The sequence below is a fragment of the Amborella trichopoda genome, chromosome 12 (genome assembly GCF_054954075.1).
Source record: "Amborella trichopoda isolate Santa Cruz 75 chromosome 12, AtrichopodaSantaCruz75HAP2 v2.0, whole genome shotgun sequence".
Classification (NCBI taxonomy): Eukaryota; Viridiplantae; Streptophyta; class Magnoliopsida; order Amborellales; family Amborellaceae; genus Amborella; species Amborella trichopoda.
Window position 1 is genome coordinate 10,813,622 of NC_142347.1, and position 20,013 is coordinate 10,833,634.

Consider the following 20,013-nt stretch of genomic DNA (forward strand, 5'->3'; position numbering starts at 1 on the left):
AGAATCAAAACCATGGTATATTTTGGGCTCACAGTTGACATTCTCAAAAAAACCATGGTAATATCTTGGGCTCTTGGAAAGGAAGAACTTATGGGGTTCTCTGCCAGAGACCTCATCCTAACCTTTCAAAAATTCAGTAGGCTTCCATGCCTTTGCAGTTATACCTCAACAAATGAAGGCTGACATGCCTTTTTTTTTCTTAAAAAAAAAAGTTAACCTCATATGCCTTAAAAAAAGGTTTTTATTTTTATTTTGATTTTTTATTTTTTTATAAGTGATCCAATGTGCTGGTTTTCTAAAATGTCTGCGATGAGCATTTTAATATAAAAAATACCAATTGGAGGCTTGGTAATTTCAAATACTCAATATTGACATTTGTAGTTATATGAATCACATAGGCATATGTAATATTTTATCATTGTTCCAGCCATATATATTTATTTTTTTTCATTTTGATGAAACACTCCAAACTCTACTTTTATGGTGGCAGTTTAGTCATCTCATTCATTTACACTTTTTGGATAAAAGTTGAAGAGTTGGCATTATATAGCAGTTGTTCCTCTCAGTGTTTTAAAATGTGGGATGCGGTCTCGAGGCGGTCCGGGGGCTGATGCAGCAGTGCGGTCTAGTGCGGGTGTATCACCCTGATGATTTTGATAAATTTAAAATAATTCTAAAAAATCTCAAAATATTGGTTAATGCATGGGAAAAATATGGAGGCGATTTATGTAGTCGTAAGTATTTAATTTATTTATTAACTGCAATAGTATCAGCTATCGGAGATTCTATATCCACTATCCGCTGATAGATTATGTAAGACATTAGAAACTAGAAACTAGAAACTTGAAACTAACTTTATAGAAGACAATAGAACTTAGAAGACATCATATTATCATAATTCATAAACAAAAACCATAATCACAAATTTGCAACTACAAACTTTAAAGTTACAAACTAAAAGTTGATGAAGAGTTCAAGAGTCAAGACTACGAATCATCATTTCTCAAGTCTCAATCTCAAATCTCAATCAGACAAGTTATATAGGGAGTCTCCATGTGCATCTCTAACATCTGAGTGCGAGGAATCGTCATCAGCGGCTTCCACGTATTCTTCTTCATCCTTGGTCTCTTCTTAGTGGGCCTCCTCCTCCTCCTCGACCTCTGGAACTAATATGCAATTAGTCCTAACTTTTCTCTTTTGTATCCTAGTGTGAGGTTGTACTTCATTGGCCCTTGTGGCTAGCTCGACACATACCAAGTAAGATCTTAACCCTCAAACACATGCTCTGCTCATGGATCCATGGTCCACTCACTTGTGCCGTCACAATCAAGCTCATACAATCGAATTGGGTTGAGATTCATGCGCTTTTGATACCTCTCCCTAAGCTGCTGGTTATATTGCACATAAACCAAATCATTCAACTTCTTCTGCTCCAACTTATTTCTTTTTTTGGTATGGAGTTGTGGTGTAAAATAAGGACACAAGCAAAAGGAACAAATGATATTTTCTTGTTTCTACTTTCTACTCATCTTAGATTTTAGAAAATTGAAATTTGAAATCCAAGAAATAAGGATTAAGGACTTACATGCTCAAATGCACTCCAATTACATTCCCAACCCGTTGAACTATATGTGAGACTCAACACTAGAATAACGAGATGTTGTGGATTTGGTGTCTCATTTCTATATAATGCTCACCATGCAGTTGCATAACATTTTATAATTAAACAAATATTTACATAAATGGAACTATACAAGTAAAAAATTGTAAAGTAAACAAATAGATAGGGCACTTTTCGCCTTTATCTGGATTTGTAGTGTCCTTGTTTCGAGCAGCGATCTCTCTCCCTAAGTTTCCCAATGCTAACTTGAACTTGATCAATTCATGGCTTTGGATCTCAACTTGGATATCTCGGTCAGGGACCAAGTTCTCCAGCACATCTAAGAACCCACCATTTATTATACAATCATACTTATTGGATGGGTGCTTGTGGTGAAGAGATGGATTTAGAAAGTTACTGGTTGAATGGAGGTGCCTGTGAAACTGGTTATCCCATCTCTATCAATAATTTCAAGTATAGCCTTGCATTTCTTTTCATCATCCTTTGGAACATTTTTTACCTCTTCTCTTGCCTTAGTCATTGCCTCATGTGTGTAGCCCATGGTGTGAAGAACTCTCACTAAAGGGCGAGCCACATCCAATGCATGATATACCTGGTCCCAAAAAGATGTACTGAGAATGCTCTGCTCATCCTTTCTCCCATGTCGATGCGTTGACCACTTAATTTTACTCCACTGCTCTTTAGCAAACATGGTCCTTAAGGCATTTCTTTGCTTGTATAGGCTTCAAAGTGTGAGAAATGATGTGACAAATCTAGTGTACCCAGGCACACTATATCTCTGTTCCTTGTAAAATTCCTCATCTTGCTAAGGACTATGGTGTGATTATAAATCCAGCCACAAATATATCTTTTGAAATCACCCCATTAAATATAGATGTCGTACCCATTTCCTTAAGGATGAGATTAACAGAATGAGTTGCACAAGGAGTCCAAAACATATGCCTCCTATTCAAAGTCAAAAGATGCTCAACTGTAGAGTAATTGGCACCATTGTCAGTGACAATTTTAACAAATGTTGATCTCCTATAAATTGTACAATCTCATCTATAAATTCACATAAGTACGTAGCATCATGTGACTTGTCTGATGCATCAACAAACTTAACAAGAAAGTAATTGTCGGACAATTAACCAAAAAATTAATAAATGCCCTTGACTTCCCATCAGACGATCCATCACACATTGCCCTATACTTCTCCCACCTTTCTTTTTGTGAAATTAAAATTTTATTAACATCAGACACAACATCCTTCAAAAGGGGCTCCCTAATCTCATGTAATGTAGGAGGATTAAGTCCTAGGCCAAATTGCCCAATTGTTTGGTCCATGCATGCAAAACTATCGAGGATTATGGTATTGAAAGGAATGTCGGCTATATAGAAGCACTTTGCAATGTACTTACATACCTTCTTCCTATCTTCTTTCTTGTATCAATTTTTAATTGTGGATTGTTTTGTTTTTTTCCTCCTCTCATGAACCACAACTTCAGGTTTAGGGTGTGCACAATGTATCCCTTGGCCCCTTAAGGAGAGATTTTTTTTTTTTTCCAGCACTACCACCAATAATTACCCTCTCCCTTGGAGTACCCCTTTGCCTCATACGAATTTATGATGTATCCTCATCATCATCAAATAATTGAATTTTTTTTTTTTGAGGAGTGTTAAGATTTATATAACTGAAGTAAGATTACAAGAGAGTACTAGAGAGATAAAAGGACGAGAGGGCCCTGAGAATGGGTCTCTCTGTGTGAGACTACAAAACGGGCTTATAAAAATGCCCCTTACATGTACCCCTTGATTGGGAAGCGTACCACAAATGTAACAAAAACAACATAAAAAAGTGTTGTTGGAGCTAAGGTTGTATAAGGAAGTTGGAGCTGAGGTTAAAAAACGAGATGGTGAGGTAGTTGCAGGCCGTGCTAAGGTGTCTTCCTAGCTCCGTCTTTTGCTAACAGCTTCGCGGAACTCGTTTGATGTCCTCCAAGTATGCCTTCATAAGATGTCCATACTCCTGCATACATGCGCAATTTCAAGAAATATAGATGTTAGATACCAGGGTGGTGTCACAGATCCATCTACCCATGCTATAACATTTTTTGAGTCTCCTTCAACTAGTAGTTGTGAGCCCCAGTCTCTATTAAATGATTCAAGACTAAGGAGCAGGGCTGCAGCTTCAGCATATTGTGAGTTATGGTGGCCTACATATTCTGAGTAAGGAGAATCTGACTATTATGATCTCTGAATACCTTGCATGACTAGGATTCCTTATGGAGCAGCCGTCAAAATTGAGCTTGATGGTACCTTCGGGTCGGGGTTGCCAGTTGTTAGCTCTTGCTGGTTTTCGAGGCCTATGTTTGAGAATGCAATGCCAGTGTGTATGGAAGGAGTTGGCTAAGATACCTGAAAAGGCTTTGTGATTGGAGGCCCAAAATATTACTAGAGAAGTAACCTTATGGAAGAGTGCCTGAGTATGGTTAAAATGGCCTTGAAAGACCCTGGAGTTTCTCTCCTTCCAAATGATCCAAATGGTTGCAGCTACTGTTGCCCCCCATAGGATCTTACCTGCTTTCGGCCAAAATGCTGCTATGTTCATCATCTGAACGCTTTGTAAGGAAGGCGGAGTTACCCAATGAATGTTAAACAGCTGAAGGACTTGAGTCCATAGCTCATGGGCAGTGCTGCAATGTAAGAAGAGATGCGAATTGGTTTTTTCCTCGCTCTGACACATTATGCATCTATTCGGTATTTGACAACCCATTTTTTTCAATTGGTCCACTGTAAGTGCCCTTTGAGCAAGAGCAATCCAGTTAAACATTTGACCTCTGAAAGGGGCTATAGTGGACCAAGCTTTCGCGAGCACTGAGTTGGGATTGATAGGGAAGGTTGGTGGAAACGTAAGCATCATGTAAAAAGAGGAAACCGAAAAGTTTCCTGTCGGATCTGGGGTGCAGATCATTGCATCCTTCCCACGGGTGGTGGTAAAATAGGAGTCGAGAAAGGCCATAAGTGTAGAGAGGGAGCTTATTTCCTCATCAGTGAGATTTCTTTTGAATATTGGGTTCCAAGTCCTACTACTTACTTGGGTGACCATTTCCTCAGCCACTGTTGCCTCCTTGTTAGAGGTAAGGGAGAATAGAGAGGGGTAGCTGTCCTTGAGTGGTGAATGTCCTACCCAGAGGTCGGACCAGGATTTAATTCTAGTTCCTTCCTTGGTTTGGAATCGGATGTGCTTTTTGAAAGATGGGAGAACAGCAGAGAGGGACTTCCATGCTCCCGAGGCGTTGGGGGTCTGTTGGCTAGTGGGTAACCAAGCATTTTGGGGGATGCGGTATTTTGATCGCAATATCTGTGCCCACGAGGAATCTGGTTGGGTTGCAAAACGCCACCACCGCTTCCCTAATAAAGTCAAATTATGTTGTTTTAGACTCCGGATCCCCAATCCCCCTTGTGATTTGGGCATGCAAATCTTATGCCAAGGAATGAGGTGTTACTTTGTTTTCTCTGGTTGGCCAAACCAAAGAAAGTTCCTCGTGAGTTGTTCTAGACAGCAGGATATTGAGCTGGGAAATTGGAAGAGCGACATAAGATAGACAGGTGTATTAGCTCGAGTGGCTTTGATGAGGGTTGATTGACTTGCCATTGAGAGATATCTCCCATTCCATCCAGCTAGTCGCTTGTCCACCTTGTCTATGATGGGTGCCCATTGTCTCTTCTTAGGTTTACCCAACCCCAGAGGGAGTCCTAGGTAGGAAGTGGGTAGATCTTCCACCTTGCATCTCCAGTTTGGGATAAGGGCTTTTACTTCCTCCAGGGAGAGTGTTATTCCCATCATTTTTTATTTTTCCATGTTAACTTGGAATCTTGTTGCCTCTTGGAAACATTTGAGGAATAGCCTGAGATTATGTGTTTCTTCTAGCGTTGCATCAAGTAAGACCAGCGTATCATCTGCATATTGCAGGTGAGATACAGTTGGCCCCTCTTGAATCCAGATAAGAGACCTGCCTAGTACATTCTTGAAAGTGAACGACTGAAAACTTTAGCCGAGATGGAGAACAGGAATGGGGAGAGAGGATCCCCCTGCTTAGACCCCTAGACGAGGGGAAAAAACCTTTAAGCGTCCCATTTATTAGGATGGAAAAATGAGGATAGGAGTAGCAGCCTCTCGTCCACTTTCTCCATGTATCCTTGAAGCCCATTCTCTTCATTGTTTCTTCTAAGATTGACCAGTCAACATGGTCATAAGCTTTTCCCCAATCTATTTTGAAAATTAGACCCGATTTTTTGGATTTGTGCTTTGAGTGGATACATTCGTTAGCCACGAGCGGTCCATCTAGAATTTGTCTACCTTTGATGAACGCCATCTGAGATTGTGAAATGACCAACGGTAGGACCTATTGTAATCTGGTGGCCAGCACTTTGGCTAGAATCTTGAAGGAGGAGGTTAGGAGACTGATAGGTCGAAAGTCTCTTAGCTCCTTTGCCCCTTCTTTCTTAAGCACCAGAGCTATAAAAGTAGCATTAAGGGCTTTGTGAAGGATACTCCTGTGGAAGAATTCCTCATAGAAATTGAGGAAATCTGGGCAAAAAGTTTCCCAATATCTTTGGAAAGGTGCTATTGGGAAGCCATATGGACTAGGGGCTTTGTCTTTGGCCAGGTCCTTGACAGCTTTTTGAATTTCTGCCTCAGTGAAAGGCCTCTCAAGCGAAGCCGCCTTGTCTGCCAGAAGAGATAAGAAATCCAGGTCAGACATACGGGGTCTACGGGCCATTGGGGCTGAGTATGGCCCTTTCTATTCCAGCTGGATCTGTGAGATGATTCTCTTCTACTTTCAGAATCGAGATGGTATTATCCCTCCTGTGACAGTTTGCTATCAGATGGAAGAAGCTTGTATTTAGGTTTCCTGTTTTAAGCCAGAGGATTCTGGATCTCTGGTACCAGTAGACTTCCTCTTTTTTTAGAACTGAGAGGTATTCTAGTTTGGAGGAGTATCTGAGTGACTGTTAAGTTTCTGAGAGAGGTCTGGTTTCTTCTAGAAGATCTAACTCCCTGATGGTGTTGAGGAGGGAGCTTTTAGTCTGTGGGAAATTACAGCGGACAGATTTGCCCCAGACTTTAAGGGAAGCCTTTTGGAGTTGGAGCTTAGATTGTAACCTGTACCCCGCTCTTCCTGAGGTAAGGTGGGAGAAGGAGAGTGGACAGGGATTCCTCTTAAAGCCAAGTCAGTTCGAATTTGAAAGGTCTAGGGTTTCTTGGTATCATGAAGGATTGGCTGTGATCAGAAACAGCCTTTGGTGGAGCCATGGAGTGAGACCCTGAAAAACGTTCATCCCACTAAAGAGATAGGAGGAGCCTATCCAATTTAGAGAGGGAGGGTTCTGTTGAGTGACTAGACTAAGTAAACCGATTGCCTTGCATGGGAATGTCTAGAAGGTCATTCCTAGAGACAAAATCAGAGAAAGCCATCATTTCACTAGACACAGCTGGTTATGTTCCTCTCATAAGACCATCTAGTGGTGTTGAAATCCGCCCTTAGACATCAGACAGGATGAGGCATACTTGCTGCCTGATCCAATTCTCCCACAGGTACCTTCTCCGAGAACCCGAAGTTGGGCCATAGACTGCTGTAAACTTCCAAGGGAAGCCGTCAACAGTTATGGAGAGGAGGACCGAGACCGTGAAGCCCTTATGAAAGAGGAAGTTAAATGGTGATCAGCTGGGTTCCATATTATCCAGACCCCTCCTGAGGCCCCTATCAAAGGTTTAGCCACCCATTGGCAAGGCGACCTACCCCGCACTTGTCTGACCAAGTGGAGATTTGGTTCTGAAAGCTTTGTTTCCAGGAGGGCTAGGATTGTGGGTCGATGTTTATGTGTAAGGTCCTTGACAACCTTTCTTTTGGAAGGGTGTCACAGACCTCTAATATTCCATGAGATGATCTTCATGAATGCTGGACTGAAGCAGGAGAAGAGGCCAAACGGGTTGACCTCCTCAATTTGGGGTGATAAATAGGGGGTGAAACTGGGCTTACAGGCTGTCCTTGTACAGAGAGCGAGGAGAAGAGGTTGAGGAGTTCTCGGTTACCTTTGAACCTCACCTTGAGTCCTTTGTTAGCATCTGCTCGGAGAAACCGGTGGGTTGGACCTTCGGGGCCATCATATTCAAACCCCATGATTATGTAAATCTCTCTCCTTCGCTCTGAGTCCTTTGAGCTTTCTATCCCATCATCTTCTTGTTCTTTGGCAATCTCCATTGGAGGGGGGGGGTGCGAACGTCTGAAGCCTGAGAAGTCTCCCCCTCCAAAACCGACTGAGACTCCTCCCCGTCCAAAACCATCTTGTTGGGAGGAGTCAAAGATGGGTAAAGATTGGGGGGTAAGGTAGGGAGAGGAAAGGGTTGAGAAAGATCCAGGAGCTGGGTGTTGGGGTGTCAGAGGGTCGAGTGGGTGGCGAGGGGAAGAGAGGCCGAGGGTCCGTCAGAGATTCAGGCAACTACAAATGGTTGGGAGAGGTAGAGGCAGGGGCCAAAAGAGTAGAGGGGTGGAGGTCTTTCGGGCTAAGAGAGAGACGTGAGGAGGAGGGAGTTGGGGAACCCGGGTAGGATGGAAGGTAGGCTGGAAGGATCATAGGGGTATAGGATAAGAATAGGGGGATTGCACGGAGGTTAAAGAAGAAAGAGGGTAGGGGAAGTGAGAGGGGTTAGGGAAGGTAAGAATTTGGACACTACGGAGATAGACTAGGTGAGGAGAAGATTGGAAGTGGGAATAAAGGTAGGGCGACAGGGAAGCAGGGTCAAGCGGGAGATAGTCAGTGGAGAGCACCGACAGGAAACCTAGGGCACGATGGGGCTCAACCATATCTGGAAGGCAAAATGGGGGGGAAGTTAAATCAGGAGTCGAGAAATCACAGGAGGGGAAGAGGGAAATAGACTAAAAGTTAGATGGTGGCCAGGGGGTTGACGGGTGGACCACCTGAAGGGCACAAGGCCGCTTAAGCGGAGAGGTAGTACTCACCAGAAGAGAGGATGACTTCTCCACTCCCCCCTTACCCCTGCTTTCCTTTGCAACTCTCCCTCCATAACTTTGTAAAGCGAGGTCACCGGAAAATGGATGACCGTTTCCCGTGAACCTCGCGACCACCAGAGGAGACACCAGAAACCTCACTCTAACAAGTTACCCCTGCGGCTGCATCTTCCTATGTCTTGTGGACATGCTAATGATGGGTCGCTTGCCCCCTCTCTGCTACAGCCGCCTTCCTGCGCCTCGTCCCCGCCGGCCTCAGTATCCGTTGGGGACCTATCTTTGTCTTCCGTCTGTAGGAAGCAAACTAAAGACCGGGGTCAAGGCAACCCTGCGACTGTGTTAGCTCAGAAGCCCTTTGTCCACCTAAGCTCGTCCGGCCCATTTATCCATTCATTTTTTTCGTTTCATTTGCTTATTTTCTTTTTGTTTTTTTTTCAAGCTATCCATGTATTCTATATTCTCTTTTATCTCTTTGGTAGCTTGCGGGCATGCTCTGACATTCCAAAAAAACCGAGCTAAGTGTTCTTTTTGTCAGAAAATACCTTCCATGTATTTCCACAGAGTATAAACAACACAATTTCGGTCTTTTGGATTTTGAGTTTTGCATATTTTGAAGCCGGATCTTTGTTACTAGAAGATTGTGAAGAAGATGTTGCCCCAAAAAACAGTATTACTGTATTAGGAAATAAAACTTATTGATTAATTAAAGAAAATATTGATATCTTCTCGGTCCTTGAAACCCTCGATATGTTGTCAAATCTTAACTCAAACTTCCTCAAATCAACACCCAAACTAGTCCCAATCAACAAGCAAAGATCCACCAAGACCAAATTGAATTTCTCAAAAAAAAATTCCGCCTTTTTTTTAAAAGCCAAGAAAGTGGCTGTTTTTTATGTTTTGGAGATTTAATACTCCCCCCGAAAACCCTGTCCCCCTCCTTTCCGAGGGGAAAAATTACTTAAATAGCCCTTTTAGGGGGGAGTATTTTCACCCACAATGATGTGCCGCATATGCGCTATACGGCCACATATGTGGTGGGATGCAGTGCATATGCGGGCACATCCCACTATGTGCTGTTTTGTGATGTGCCTCATGGCGCATACCAAATGATGTGGCTTGCATATGCAGCGATGTGGCAGCATTTTTAAAACGATGGTTCCTGTAGCTCTCTCTCTTGGTCATTCAGGTACCAACTGTACTCTTTATTTTGTCTTTCTTGGCTTTGGGTTATAAACTTGTTTTCAATGCATCATTGCAGCGGTGATATTGTGAATTGTGCATCTGTTGTTTTGCTCTTGGTAATTAGTGTGATTGGATTGTTGCATTTTAATAAGATGAGTATGTAATGTGAAGTTCTTCTAGTATTTAAAATTCCACCAGTCCACGGTGACATACAATTGCCATTGTATCAAATTTTGCAACGAGTGGATTTCTCTGTTGGAATCCATCTATAATTTTATCGAACACGCATTTCATCTTAAGTTTTTCTCTTAAAGAAGTCCTTAGCTGAGTTGAAAATCTCACCCATTTCCCCTTGGCTTGGGCACTTAATGAGTACTCTGTTAACAACCTAACACTGGATTTTTGTTCGAAACACCTAACTCAGGTTGCAATGAGAAATAGTCCTAGGAGTCATGGAGTTTTTCATGTGGGGCATTTCCGTTGGTTATTTGTTGGCGTTGAATATGACCTCATTTTGGGTAAAATCTCGCTCAATTGTCTCGTTTAAACATTTTGGGAAACTTTGGGTTGCCCCTATGGTTTTAAACATTTTTACAACTAACTACTAGGTTTATGGAATTTAGGCAAGCTATCAAAAAAAAAAAAAAAAAATTATCTCAAAAAAAAATCTTGCTCAATTATCTTGTTTATTGACACTTTATAAGTCAATGGCATATAGACAATCTCTCAAATGTTTCTAGAGGGCCATGACCAAATAGATCGAACCTCTTGAGGGATGTTTTGTCACGAATTTTCTTTTGGGGAAATCACGGAAAAGTTCCCTTACAAGTATATTTTATATTTTACATTGAAGTCACACTTTTTTTCATTTCTTGTTTTTCCCCTAAATTAAACCTAGGTCTGGATTTCCAGGTTCTGGACTGAAATAATTGTTTTTCCTTTGAGTGAAATGGATTTGGGACTTGGACTTTCGGGCCCAAATTTCACTTGTATTTATTCTAGTGAAATAGTAGGTTTGGAACTCCAGGTTCTGTATAATCATTATTATATATTTTGGCAAAATGGTGGGTTTGAAACTTCAAGTTCCTTCCAAACCCCCAACAGTCTTTTGATTAATATGTTGGGTTCAGACTTTCAAATTCTGAAGCCATGACACTAAATTTATGTTGAAATGATGGTTGCAAAACTTTGAATTCTGAACCACCATTCACTTGCAAATAAAAAATATAGATATAGAAACTTCATCCAACAAGAGGTGGTTTGGGCTAAAAAAGAAAAAAAAAATGCAGGAAAGTGGGACTGCAACATAGAAAATAAAATAGGTGGGACTTTTTAAATATCATAAATATATTCAGATATTTCTGTAATTTCCATTCCTTTTCTTTATAAGTTTACTTCTTATTTTCTTTCCAATATTAGTTTCTATTTAATTTGGTTTCTGTAGTTTTTTCCTCTCAAAAGTGGATTTGGAAAGAACCAAGGATTTTCTTGAGTTGAAGATCAACATCTAGTTGTCTATTTGACTAAGCTTTGTCTTGTGTAACTCTTGTTTAATTTAGTCGACTTCTCCTGCATAGTTGTACTCGTCCAATTGCACGTTAGGGTTCCTTCTGATTTATATTTTGTTGTAAAAGACCTTCAACCCTCCGCATCGGTTGTGTTTATGATTGATCTATCTTCAAAAGAGAACTTTTAGGATAACCCTTTAAGTATATGAACCACGTTTTTCTGAATCCTAAGTCACTGTAGGGATCTTTAGTTTGAGTAACACGTTCAGGCCCCTCACAGCGTGTAAATCAAGCATTCTTGACTCATGCCTAAAATATGGTGGTCATGGTGGGACCTACCCGCTGGTGGAATCCCATTCCACACTAACCAAGAAACGATCCAGCTTAGAAAGAGAAGGGGTGGAAGAATGGTTAGACCAGGTAAATTGTGTACCCTGAATGGGAATGTCAAGAAGGTTATTTTGAGAGACGAAGTCTGAAAAACTAAGCATAGTTGGTGAAATTCGAGATGAGGTGTTCTTTCAAAGGACCATCTGGTCACATTGAAATCCCCTCCTAAACACTAAACGGGGTGTGGTAAGGAAGCAATGTGGTATAACTTGTCTCAGAACGAGGGTCCAAGGGAGTCAGCATTTGGGCCATAGATTGCAGAGAATTTCCACAATAGGCCATCGGATATGCTAGAAAATAAACGAGAAACCGAGAAAGAAGCAGAGCGAGAGGAGGATAGAGTTTTGGCAGTTGGGGTCCCAAATCACCTGCCCCCTGAAGCACCTTGAGCTAGGAGGGCTTCCCACTGGCAGGGATGATGACCCATACCTGTCTAACCTGTTGGAGGGTAGGTATAGCCATTTTAGTTTCGGTAAGGGCGAGAGTTAAGGGGTGGTATTTGCAGCAAAAATCCTTGACTGCAAGTTTTTTGTGGGGTAGGCCTAGCCCACGGATGTTCCAAGAAAAAATTAACATTTAGGAGAAAGGGAAAAGGGGGAGATCCTAGGGGATCGCTTCAACAGAATCCTATCAGAATTAGAATCAATGGGAAAAGGGGCTAAGGAGAGAGAGATTAGGAGCTCTGTCGTAATTGATACTAAAAACAAGGTAAGCAACTTCTCGTTTGCCTTTGGCCTGGTCCATCATGTTGCAAAAGTAGAGTCTACTGACGGCGGAGAGTGCATGGAATCGAAAGAAGCTGGAGAGCAGGAGGAGCTCTGACTGATAGCAGTTCCCACTTAAGAGGGGCTTCGATGGATGAAGGCCCAGGTAAAGCAGGCACACCGATCGGTGACAGTCCATCCTCTGGAGTAGGCCGGTTGAAGATGTTTACAGCAGGTGCCGAGCCAAAAACTTCCAATGAAGCCGAAGGGTCGGTGGGGTTCTCGGAGGGGATAATAGAGGGTGGCAAGAGAATTTGAGCAACTGGTGGGGGATGAAAGAAATCTGGGTTTCATGGTTCCAAAAGGATTGAAGAAGAACGGTTGAGGAAAAAGAGGGCAAATGGGGGTCGAGACCAGCAATCACAGTTGGCGGTAGAGAAGAGAGGGATAAAGGAGAATCCCAGGAGATCATCCGCAGGGGGTATAGGTGGAAGGGACAACAACTCCGGTACCAAAAAACCAGGGGGAACCAGACCAGAGCCCAGAAAAGGGTCCACAGAGCCCGGAAAGGCTGCGAAGGGTTGGGCAGCGGTACTGGGATAGAGACAATAATAGGGTTTCCACTGTAGTGGTCAGCAGGAATCCCAACCAGAATAAGGGGAGAGGGGAAGAAAGTAGTACGAGAGAAGAGGTCCATATCGTAGGGTGGTACTTCTTTAGGGGCAGCAGATAGTGCCTCACCAACCACGGGGTATCTGAGACGGCACCAGGAGGTGAGTCGAGATTAATTAAAGGTGGTGAGGTTGGTGAAAGGTATGTAGGAGCAGGAGCAAGAGAGGCAAAGGGGGAGAGAGGTTCAGAATCGAAAGGGGGAAGAAGGGGGGGAGGTGGAGCAGAAGAGGGGAGCAAAGGAGAAAGGGGTGTCAAGAAAGGGAGAGTGGCCAAGGGAAGAGGCAGCTCTTCCTCCGGCGGTGGCTGCAGAGAGGAGAGTACAGCGGAGGGCTCACCTCCCACAGGGGTTGATGAGTTGGGCGGCGTAGCGCGGCTTGAAAGTCCATTGGGGGCCGGCTGGGAAAAGACCTGGGTATGGGTGAAAGACCAGAAGGTAAAGGTAAAAATAGGCATGGGAAGGGAGCCGTTTGTTCCCAAAGAAGAGGAGACCTTGGGAGGAGGGTGGGGGTAGGTGGCAAGGGAGGTGGACAGGTCTGGGTCATAAGCCTTCGAAGGATGGACAGGTGGCAGGGGTAGTACGAGGGTAGCTGAAATGGAGGCAGGTGGAGCAACAGCTGTCATCAAAGATGGTGGCATATTTGCCACAGGTAAATGATGGCCCCGACTGGAAGGCGGCGATGCGTCAGAGAGTAGGTGATGAGTGTCGGGCAAAAGGGGGCTGGCTGCTACCGGCTCAGGAGGCCCAGGAGACAAGGCAAGGGGGCTGAAAGGATTAGCGGTCTGAACCATAGGAACCATGGGACTAGGTAATTGACGTCGATTAGGATGTGGGTGCTGGCACTCCGGGAACTTGTGTCTCTTGGAAACTGTTGTCCAAGGGCGAGACGATTAGGATTTTGACTGGCCACAGCCGGAAAACGGGCCTGAGGGTGGCTGGAAGGGCTAGCTGTGGAAACGAAACGGGCTGAGGGTGGGGATGCAGTGGACCAGGACAGAAATACCTGGTAGGACAGCCCAGCTACTTCGAACCAGAGGTAGGATGGGATGAAATGGGGTTCCAGAACATCTACAATCAGCAAAATGGATCCAAGAGGTAGAGACTCCAGGGATTTCCAATGGACTGCTACGAATGAGCCGCAAGCATTCCCAAGCGCTTTGAAGGCGTCCTGGTACCAGGCATGGTGGGGAATGGAGGAAACTGTGACCCAAACCTTTTGTTTATGGAAGGAACCCAAATCCAGTGATCATCTCGAGAGAGCGAGGGAAGCTTCCTGAAAAAGGACCTTTAGAGTACTGTTCTCAGAAGAGAGAGAACAAAGTGGACCCATCAGAGAGCTTGCAGCAGGTCAAGGTATCATCCTGCCAGAAATGTCTTCACCATTTTTCGATCCCATGAAAGTCGTCTCTTTGAGGGTGAAAAACCCCGACCAAAGATGACCTGAACTGATCAGTGAGCTTGAGGGAAGAGTCAGAAGGAATGGAAATCAACTTGGGAGAGGAGGAGAGAGGAGAGGGAGAAAGTAGAGGGAGAGAGGCGGTGAGGAGTATGGGTGGAGAAGGAGAAGAAGCGTTTGAGAGAGGCGGAGGTGGTTAGGTTCATGGCTGTTAGAATGCCCTCATGCAGAAGCAGTGAGTTTCTATGCCAGAGAGAGAGAACATGAATGTCAACACTGTCTTGTGATTTTAAGAATTGTTATGACTTGTGCTCCAATTCTTTTTGTTCACATAAGGTAGATTCTTGTGGTGAGGATGATTCATGCCGAATACTTCGGCATATCTGTAAATTTTCATTTTATTTTTATGCCTAGTTTTCCACATTGAACATGATAGGGTATACCAGTGACTTTTTGTTCAGATTTTTTCTTTTTTTGAGAAACTTTTTGTTCAGATTGCTTGGAACTTCATTGTTGTTCTTTGACTTCACTTCAAGATATATTGGGCTTCCCGGTGGGCTGCTATTGCCTACTATGTTTTATTCTTCTCCATCACGTGGGCTCACCAAATAATGAGCCCTTCGACATTGAAGGGTAATCTAAAATCAAAATTTACCAAAACCTACACTCTAAATCTACCAGAGGAAGGACATCTTCTCAAAAAGTAACCTCCAGGAATGAAGAGTCTAGAGAGCCTTAGGGGGTCATAGATTCTCAATGGTACCAGTGATACTGATTCTTATATATGGGGAGCCATTCCAGTAAAGAATAGAATATGGCACTGCTTAATCTTTATGACATTAGGGCATTGCTTGGCCAAATATAATGGAAATAGAACAGAGTATGTAATTATCATAAATCAAATGGTGACGAACCACAAATTAGGAAAGAAAGAGACAATGTAGATGAAAAAGTGAAAAACCAGGAAACTAAACCTGATTCAGAGTTTCTTTAGAGCCCCATAGACATTTCAAACTCGACGACAACAAAGAACAACAATTCAATGTTGAAGGGCTCAAGATTTTTTGTCCTCATAGGCCATTAAGAAGAAAACACAATAGGCAACAACAGCCTGATTCCGAGACTTACCTGAGCCCCATAGACATTTTCAAACTCGACAACAGCAATGAACAACACTAATGTTGACGGGTCGAGATTTGGTGTGCTAATAGGAGATTGGAGAAGAAAACACAACAGCCAATAGCACTTGGTATAGGTAGAATGTCCAATACTTCAGTGCGAAATTGAAGAACAATTAAGCGATGAAAAATTTGTCGTAAAACTCGGTCAGTGTTGGACGACATTGAGCTTGAAGAAAATATGGGTGGAGAAACCTAACAAATTTCAATTAATTGGCTAAAGACTAAACACTTGGAAATTCGTGTTGAAAAAGAATAAAGAAGTGGAAAATACAACTCATTAAAGAAAGAAAATCCTGTCAAAATTGAACAAAAACATGATCCAGAAACAGATGGACAAGTCATTAGTACCTATCGCACCGGCCATGGAGGCTAAAAAAGGAAAAAAGATGTCAATGCTTCCTAATTCGTTGAAAATAAAGCAACTCAAGATGAGTCCATTTCATTGGTTGAAAATTAAGATTCATCCCTCTCATGTTGAAGAAAATATAAGTCAAGATCTGAAGCTCTATTGGTGTGCTAATTAAATAAAGAATTCGAATTCAAAATAATATGGAGGCCATGAGACAAAAAACTCTAAAAAATATTATGACACTATTGGATGATCAAATAAAATTGTAGATCCAAGTCGCCTATTGGATTAGCAAAAAGTGCAACACGTGCATCCATTTAATTGACCATTCAAGAGAATACACTTCATGCAAACTCAAAGTAGAAAGTGAGAACTCAATACCCAAATTTAAACGCTTCTATATGAGTAAAGTGTACGATCCAAATTCAAGTGCTTCTATAAGTGTACTATCCTAGGAAGTGAAAAATAGCACATGAACTTCTTTCAAGCATAAAAAAATCATTAGTACTGTAAAAGAAGGATGAAAGGAATATCATTCTTATTTTCTTATAGAATGCAAGATATCTCTCTCTCCAGCAAGTCAACTGTTAGTAATTTTTCTTTCTTTCTTGGGGTTTCATGGTTGATTGGGATTTTGCTTGTTTTCTGTTTTTCTCTCGTGTTTAAGAAGTGTAGCTCATTTCTAGCTGAAAGTTGGTCAAGTATTTCATTCAATCTACCAGTCTTTTATACAAATACAATTTGCATGCAAAACCCTCACTAGCCTAGTGAAAATAATATTTAGGGTTTAACTTGAAATACTTCAACAAGCCTTTGTCCCACTTAAAGAGTGAACAAACAAAAAATTTCAATACAGAAAGCCCAAAATAAAAGGGAAATTCTTACCAATGAATGCAAAAAATGCAAACACACCTTGCCAGCTGTCTATATTCAAATCATGTTACTGAAATGATATCATGGCTTAAATCTTACAACAAATCTTAACACATACCAAAGTGCTCGAAATAATTGGGAACTACTCCATTTGACATACAAGAGAAATCACAAAAATATGAATTTTTTATCACTCTTAGCTCCAGAAAATTTCAAAAATATTTGGTAAGCTTTATTGACATGTGGTTGTGTTTGAGAGGAGACGAGGTTGGCAATATACGTCAAACATGTCCATTCCCCAAATGGGACCCCAAAAACTGAAATTATATACATACGGGTGTCTTTCGTTTTGAGGATTTATTGGAGGATGCTTGTATTAGTGACATTCTTGCCCCCAACTAGTGCTTCTTGGAATCCCTCGTAGAAATTGCTGTCCCTTCGATATGATTCTCAACCAAATTCAGTGAGGTGTGGAGATAATATGGTTATTGTATCTAACCTTCTTTTCCACTCCGACATGTAACAATTTAAGGTTGAGTCCTTTATTACATTTTCGGCTATGTTCCCCCCCAGTTTTGTTTTTTTGGTATAAACAGCCTGTGAATTTGTCGAATGAAGTATGATAGGAGATACTATTGATGTCTTGTTGGACAAGACATGGATATTTGACATTGTTTGTTTTAGGGTGAGTTTTGAGATAGGTACCTTTTGTTTATTTCCTTTATTTGCAGTGTAATCAGTAGTATTATTGGATAGAGGGAGCGGTATTATTCTTTTCTCAGAAAGCATGTTGCTGCAAGGTCAATTCTGTCAATTAGTCAAAGGGACTCTTGGGATCTCTGTCCCTTGGAATTATAGATGTGAGCCGGAGGACGATAAATAGAATTAAGTTATTTTAGTTCCAATACTGAATTGCACAACATGTTCACGGTTGCCGTCTCTTTGTACTTATAAATGAGATACTTGTGTGCTAATGCAAAAAATTCACTATACTGAGTTATAAGAATAGCAGTTGCATCTATGTGAAAGCACATATATTTTAGTCTTTTCTAAAATGAATATACTTATTTTGGGGAAATGATGGTGTGCTCCCATTGGAGTATGACCTCCAGCGCCCTGACCTAAAACTACTTTTAGGGCATGTGGGGGAAAAGCTCCAAAACAATCTCCACTCAGAAAACATGTCCCTTCAAAATAACTTTGATTTGGTTTTGAGGTGGTGGAGAACCAATAGTTGTGTTCCTGGGGTAGAATCAGTTCTGAAGATTCTTAATACTGTTACTGCATTGGAGTGTTAACAATTCTAAAATCATCACACCCTAGGTTTGATTTCCACTGTTGACCTCCCTTAAGAAAACAGAAACACTATTCGAAGCTCATTTAAAGTTCAGCTCTCTTTTCTCATTTAAATGTTTCAGATTCTTACTATTTTATATTCTAACTCCATCTATCTGTGAGGACCTCAGCCAGTGATATCCTTTTGTTATTTGGACTTTCATGGTCTTCTGTTACTCTTTTAATTCAGGCATCTTCTTTGACACATATGGTGAGTACTATGAAGATCTGAGGGAGTTCCATCAGCATCTTCCCAAGTTGTTGAAGCCTGATGGGGTCTACTCGTTCTTCAATGGGCTTTGTGGGGATAATGCATTTTTCCACATGGTTTATTGTCAGTTGGTTGCTCTAGAGCTTGCTCATTTAGGTTTCTTAACGCAATTTGTTCCATTGCCTGTCAAGGACTGCCTACAAGAGAAAGTTTGGGAAGGAGTCAAGCACAAATATTGGCAGCTAGATACATACTACCTTCCTGTTTGTCAATCTTCATCTGATTCGGGCTGATTTTCTTACATTGAAAGATATTCGTTTCTTAAAGCCGGATCTCTCAGCTATTGGCTGGCTACTTTTGGCGGCATGGAAGTTCGTGCAATTCAAGGTTTCTAGGTCTGGTTCAGGATCTATGGTTTGAGCACTCTGGTTGTTTTTTTTTTTTTTTGCACTCTGTTTTTCTAAATTTCATTTTTTGTTTGATTGAAATCTATCATATCTCACGAAAGGTCTGGGTCGAAGGTATTTGTATGAGGAAATAATTACTGGAATAACATTATATTTCATGGATCATGATTTCATTGATAAATATGTATGGCAGTTCGTCATATTTGGTAAAAAGATTGTATACAATGAGACTATTTACTTTTGATACAAGGTGGTCACAATTTTTTACAATCATTTGATGTGAAATTTGATAGCTTGGATGTATCACAAAGTTCGAAAAAATTTCTTTAGAAGTTTGAGCTTAGTCAATAGAATAATTACAACCTCTTAATTTTACTTCTAGGTCAAGATTAATGCGATCACCTTGTATAAAGGTAAATGGTTTCATTCCATGCTTTCCCCTTTTGTAAATGTTAGGAAAAATATTCATTTATATTCTATTTTTTTTAGATTTCCTACTCCCATCGGAGTATACTATCCATTTACTCCCTCGGGCAAAACTTATTCTAGGGATATCTTTTTGGGGCTCAAATTTTGGGATGTGATATCTCAATTTGGCAAATGACCTCAAAGAAAATTTTGTTCTGTTATGAGTCTCTATGTGCCAGAAAAAATATCATTCCAAGATTGCATTGGAACCCTCCGATTTTTGGAGGGAATGATCTAGATGTTTATGAATTCAAAAGTAAAAACAAATTTGTTTGAAAATAATCATCTAGTTATAATAGGTAGATCCCAAAAATTTAAATAAAAAAAGAAAAATCTCCCAAGTTGGTGTTTTAGAGTAAATGTGTGGTATGCTCCCAAGGGTTGTATTGTTTAGGACTCTACAAATATTGATAGAAATCTACATGGTTCAGGCTAAAATTTGGTCTGCACAATGTTCTCATCCGAATAAGAAGTCACTTGTGGCTTGCCATTTCTACTTAATTTTTTAGGGGCAATATACGTGGAAAGGTCATTAGTTAAATCATCTTATAGCAATATCCGTGGAAAGGTCATTAGTTAAATCATTTTATATAGGGTGTGGTTTCTATGAGGTTGCAATCTTAAACAAACCAATTAAGGTACACTTCCAAAATTTTGTAATTTTGGTGTAAAATATTCTTAGCATTATCTGAAGATCTATTT

At 41.3% G+C, this 20,013-nt stretch overlaps 1 protein-coding gene across 1 annotated transcript in view; it reads left to right on the top strand.

Moving 5' to 3' along the window:
* Nucleotides 1-19,056, top strand: part of LOC18431821 (ankyrin repeat family protein) — a 32,724-nt gene extending 13,668 nt beyond the window's left edge. The window contains exon 3 of the mRNA XM_006841936.4: nucleotides 18,416-19,056. Coding sequence (XP_006841999.2) covers nucleotides 18,416-18,729 — 314 coding nt within the window. The 3' untranslated portion in view covers nucleotides 18,730-19,056. The remainder of the gene's footprint in view (nucleotides 1-18,415) is intronic.
* The last annotated feature ends 957 nt before the right edge of the window (nucleotides 19,057-20,013 follow it).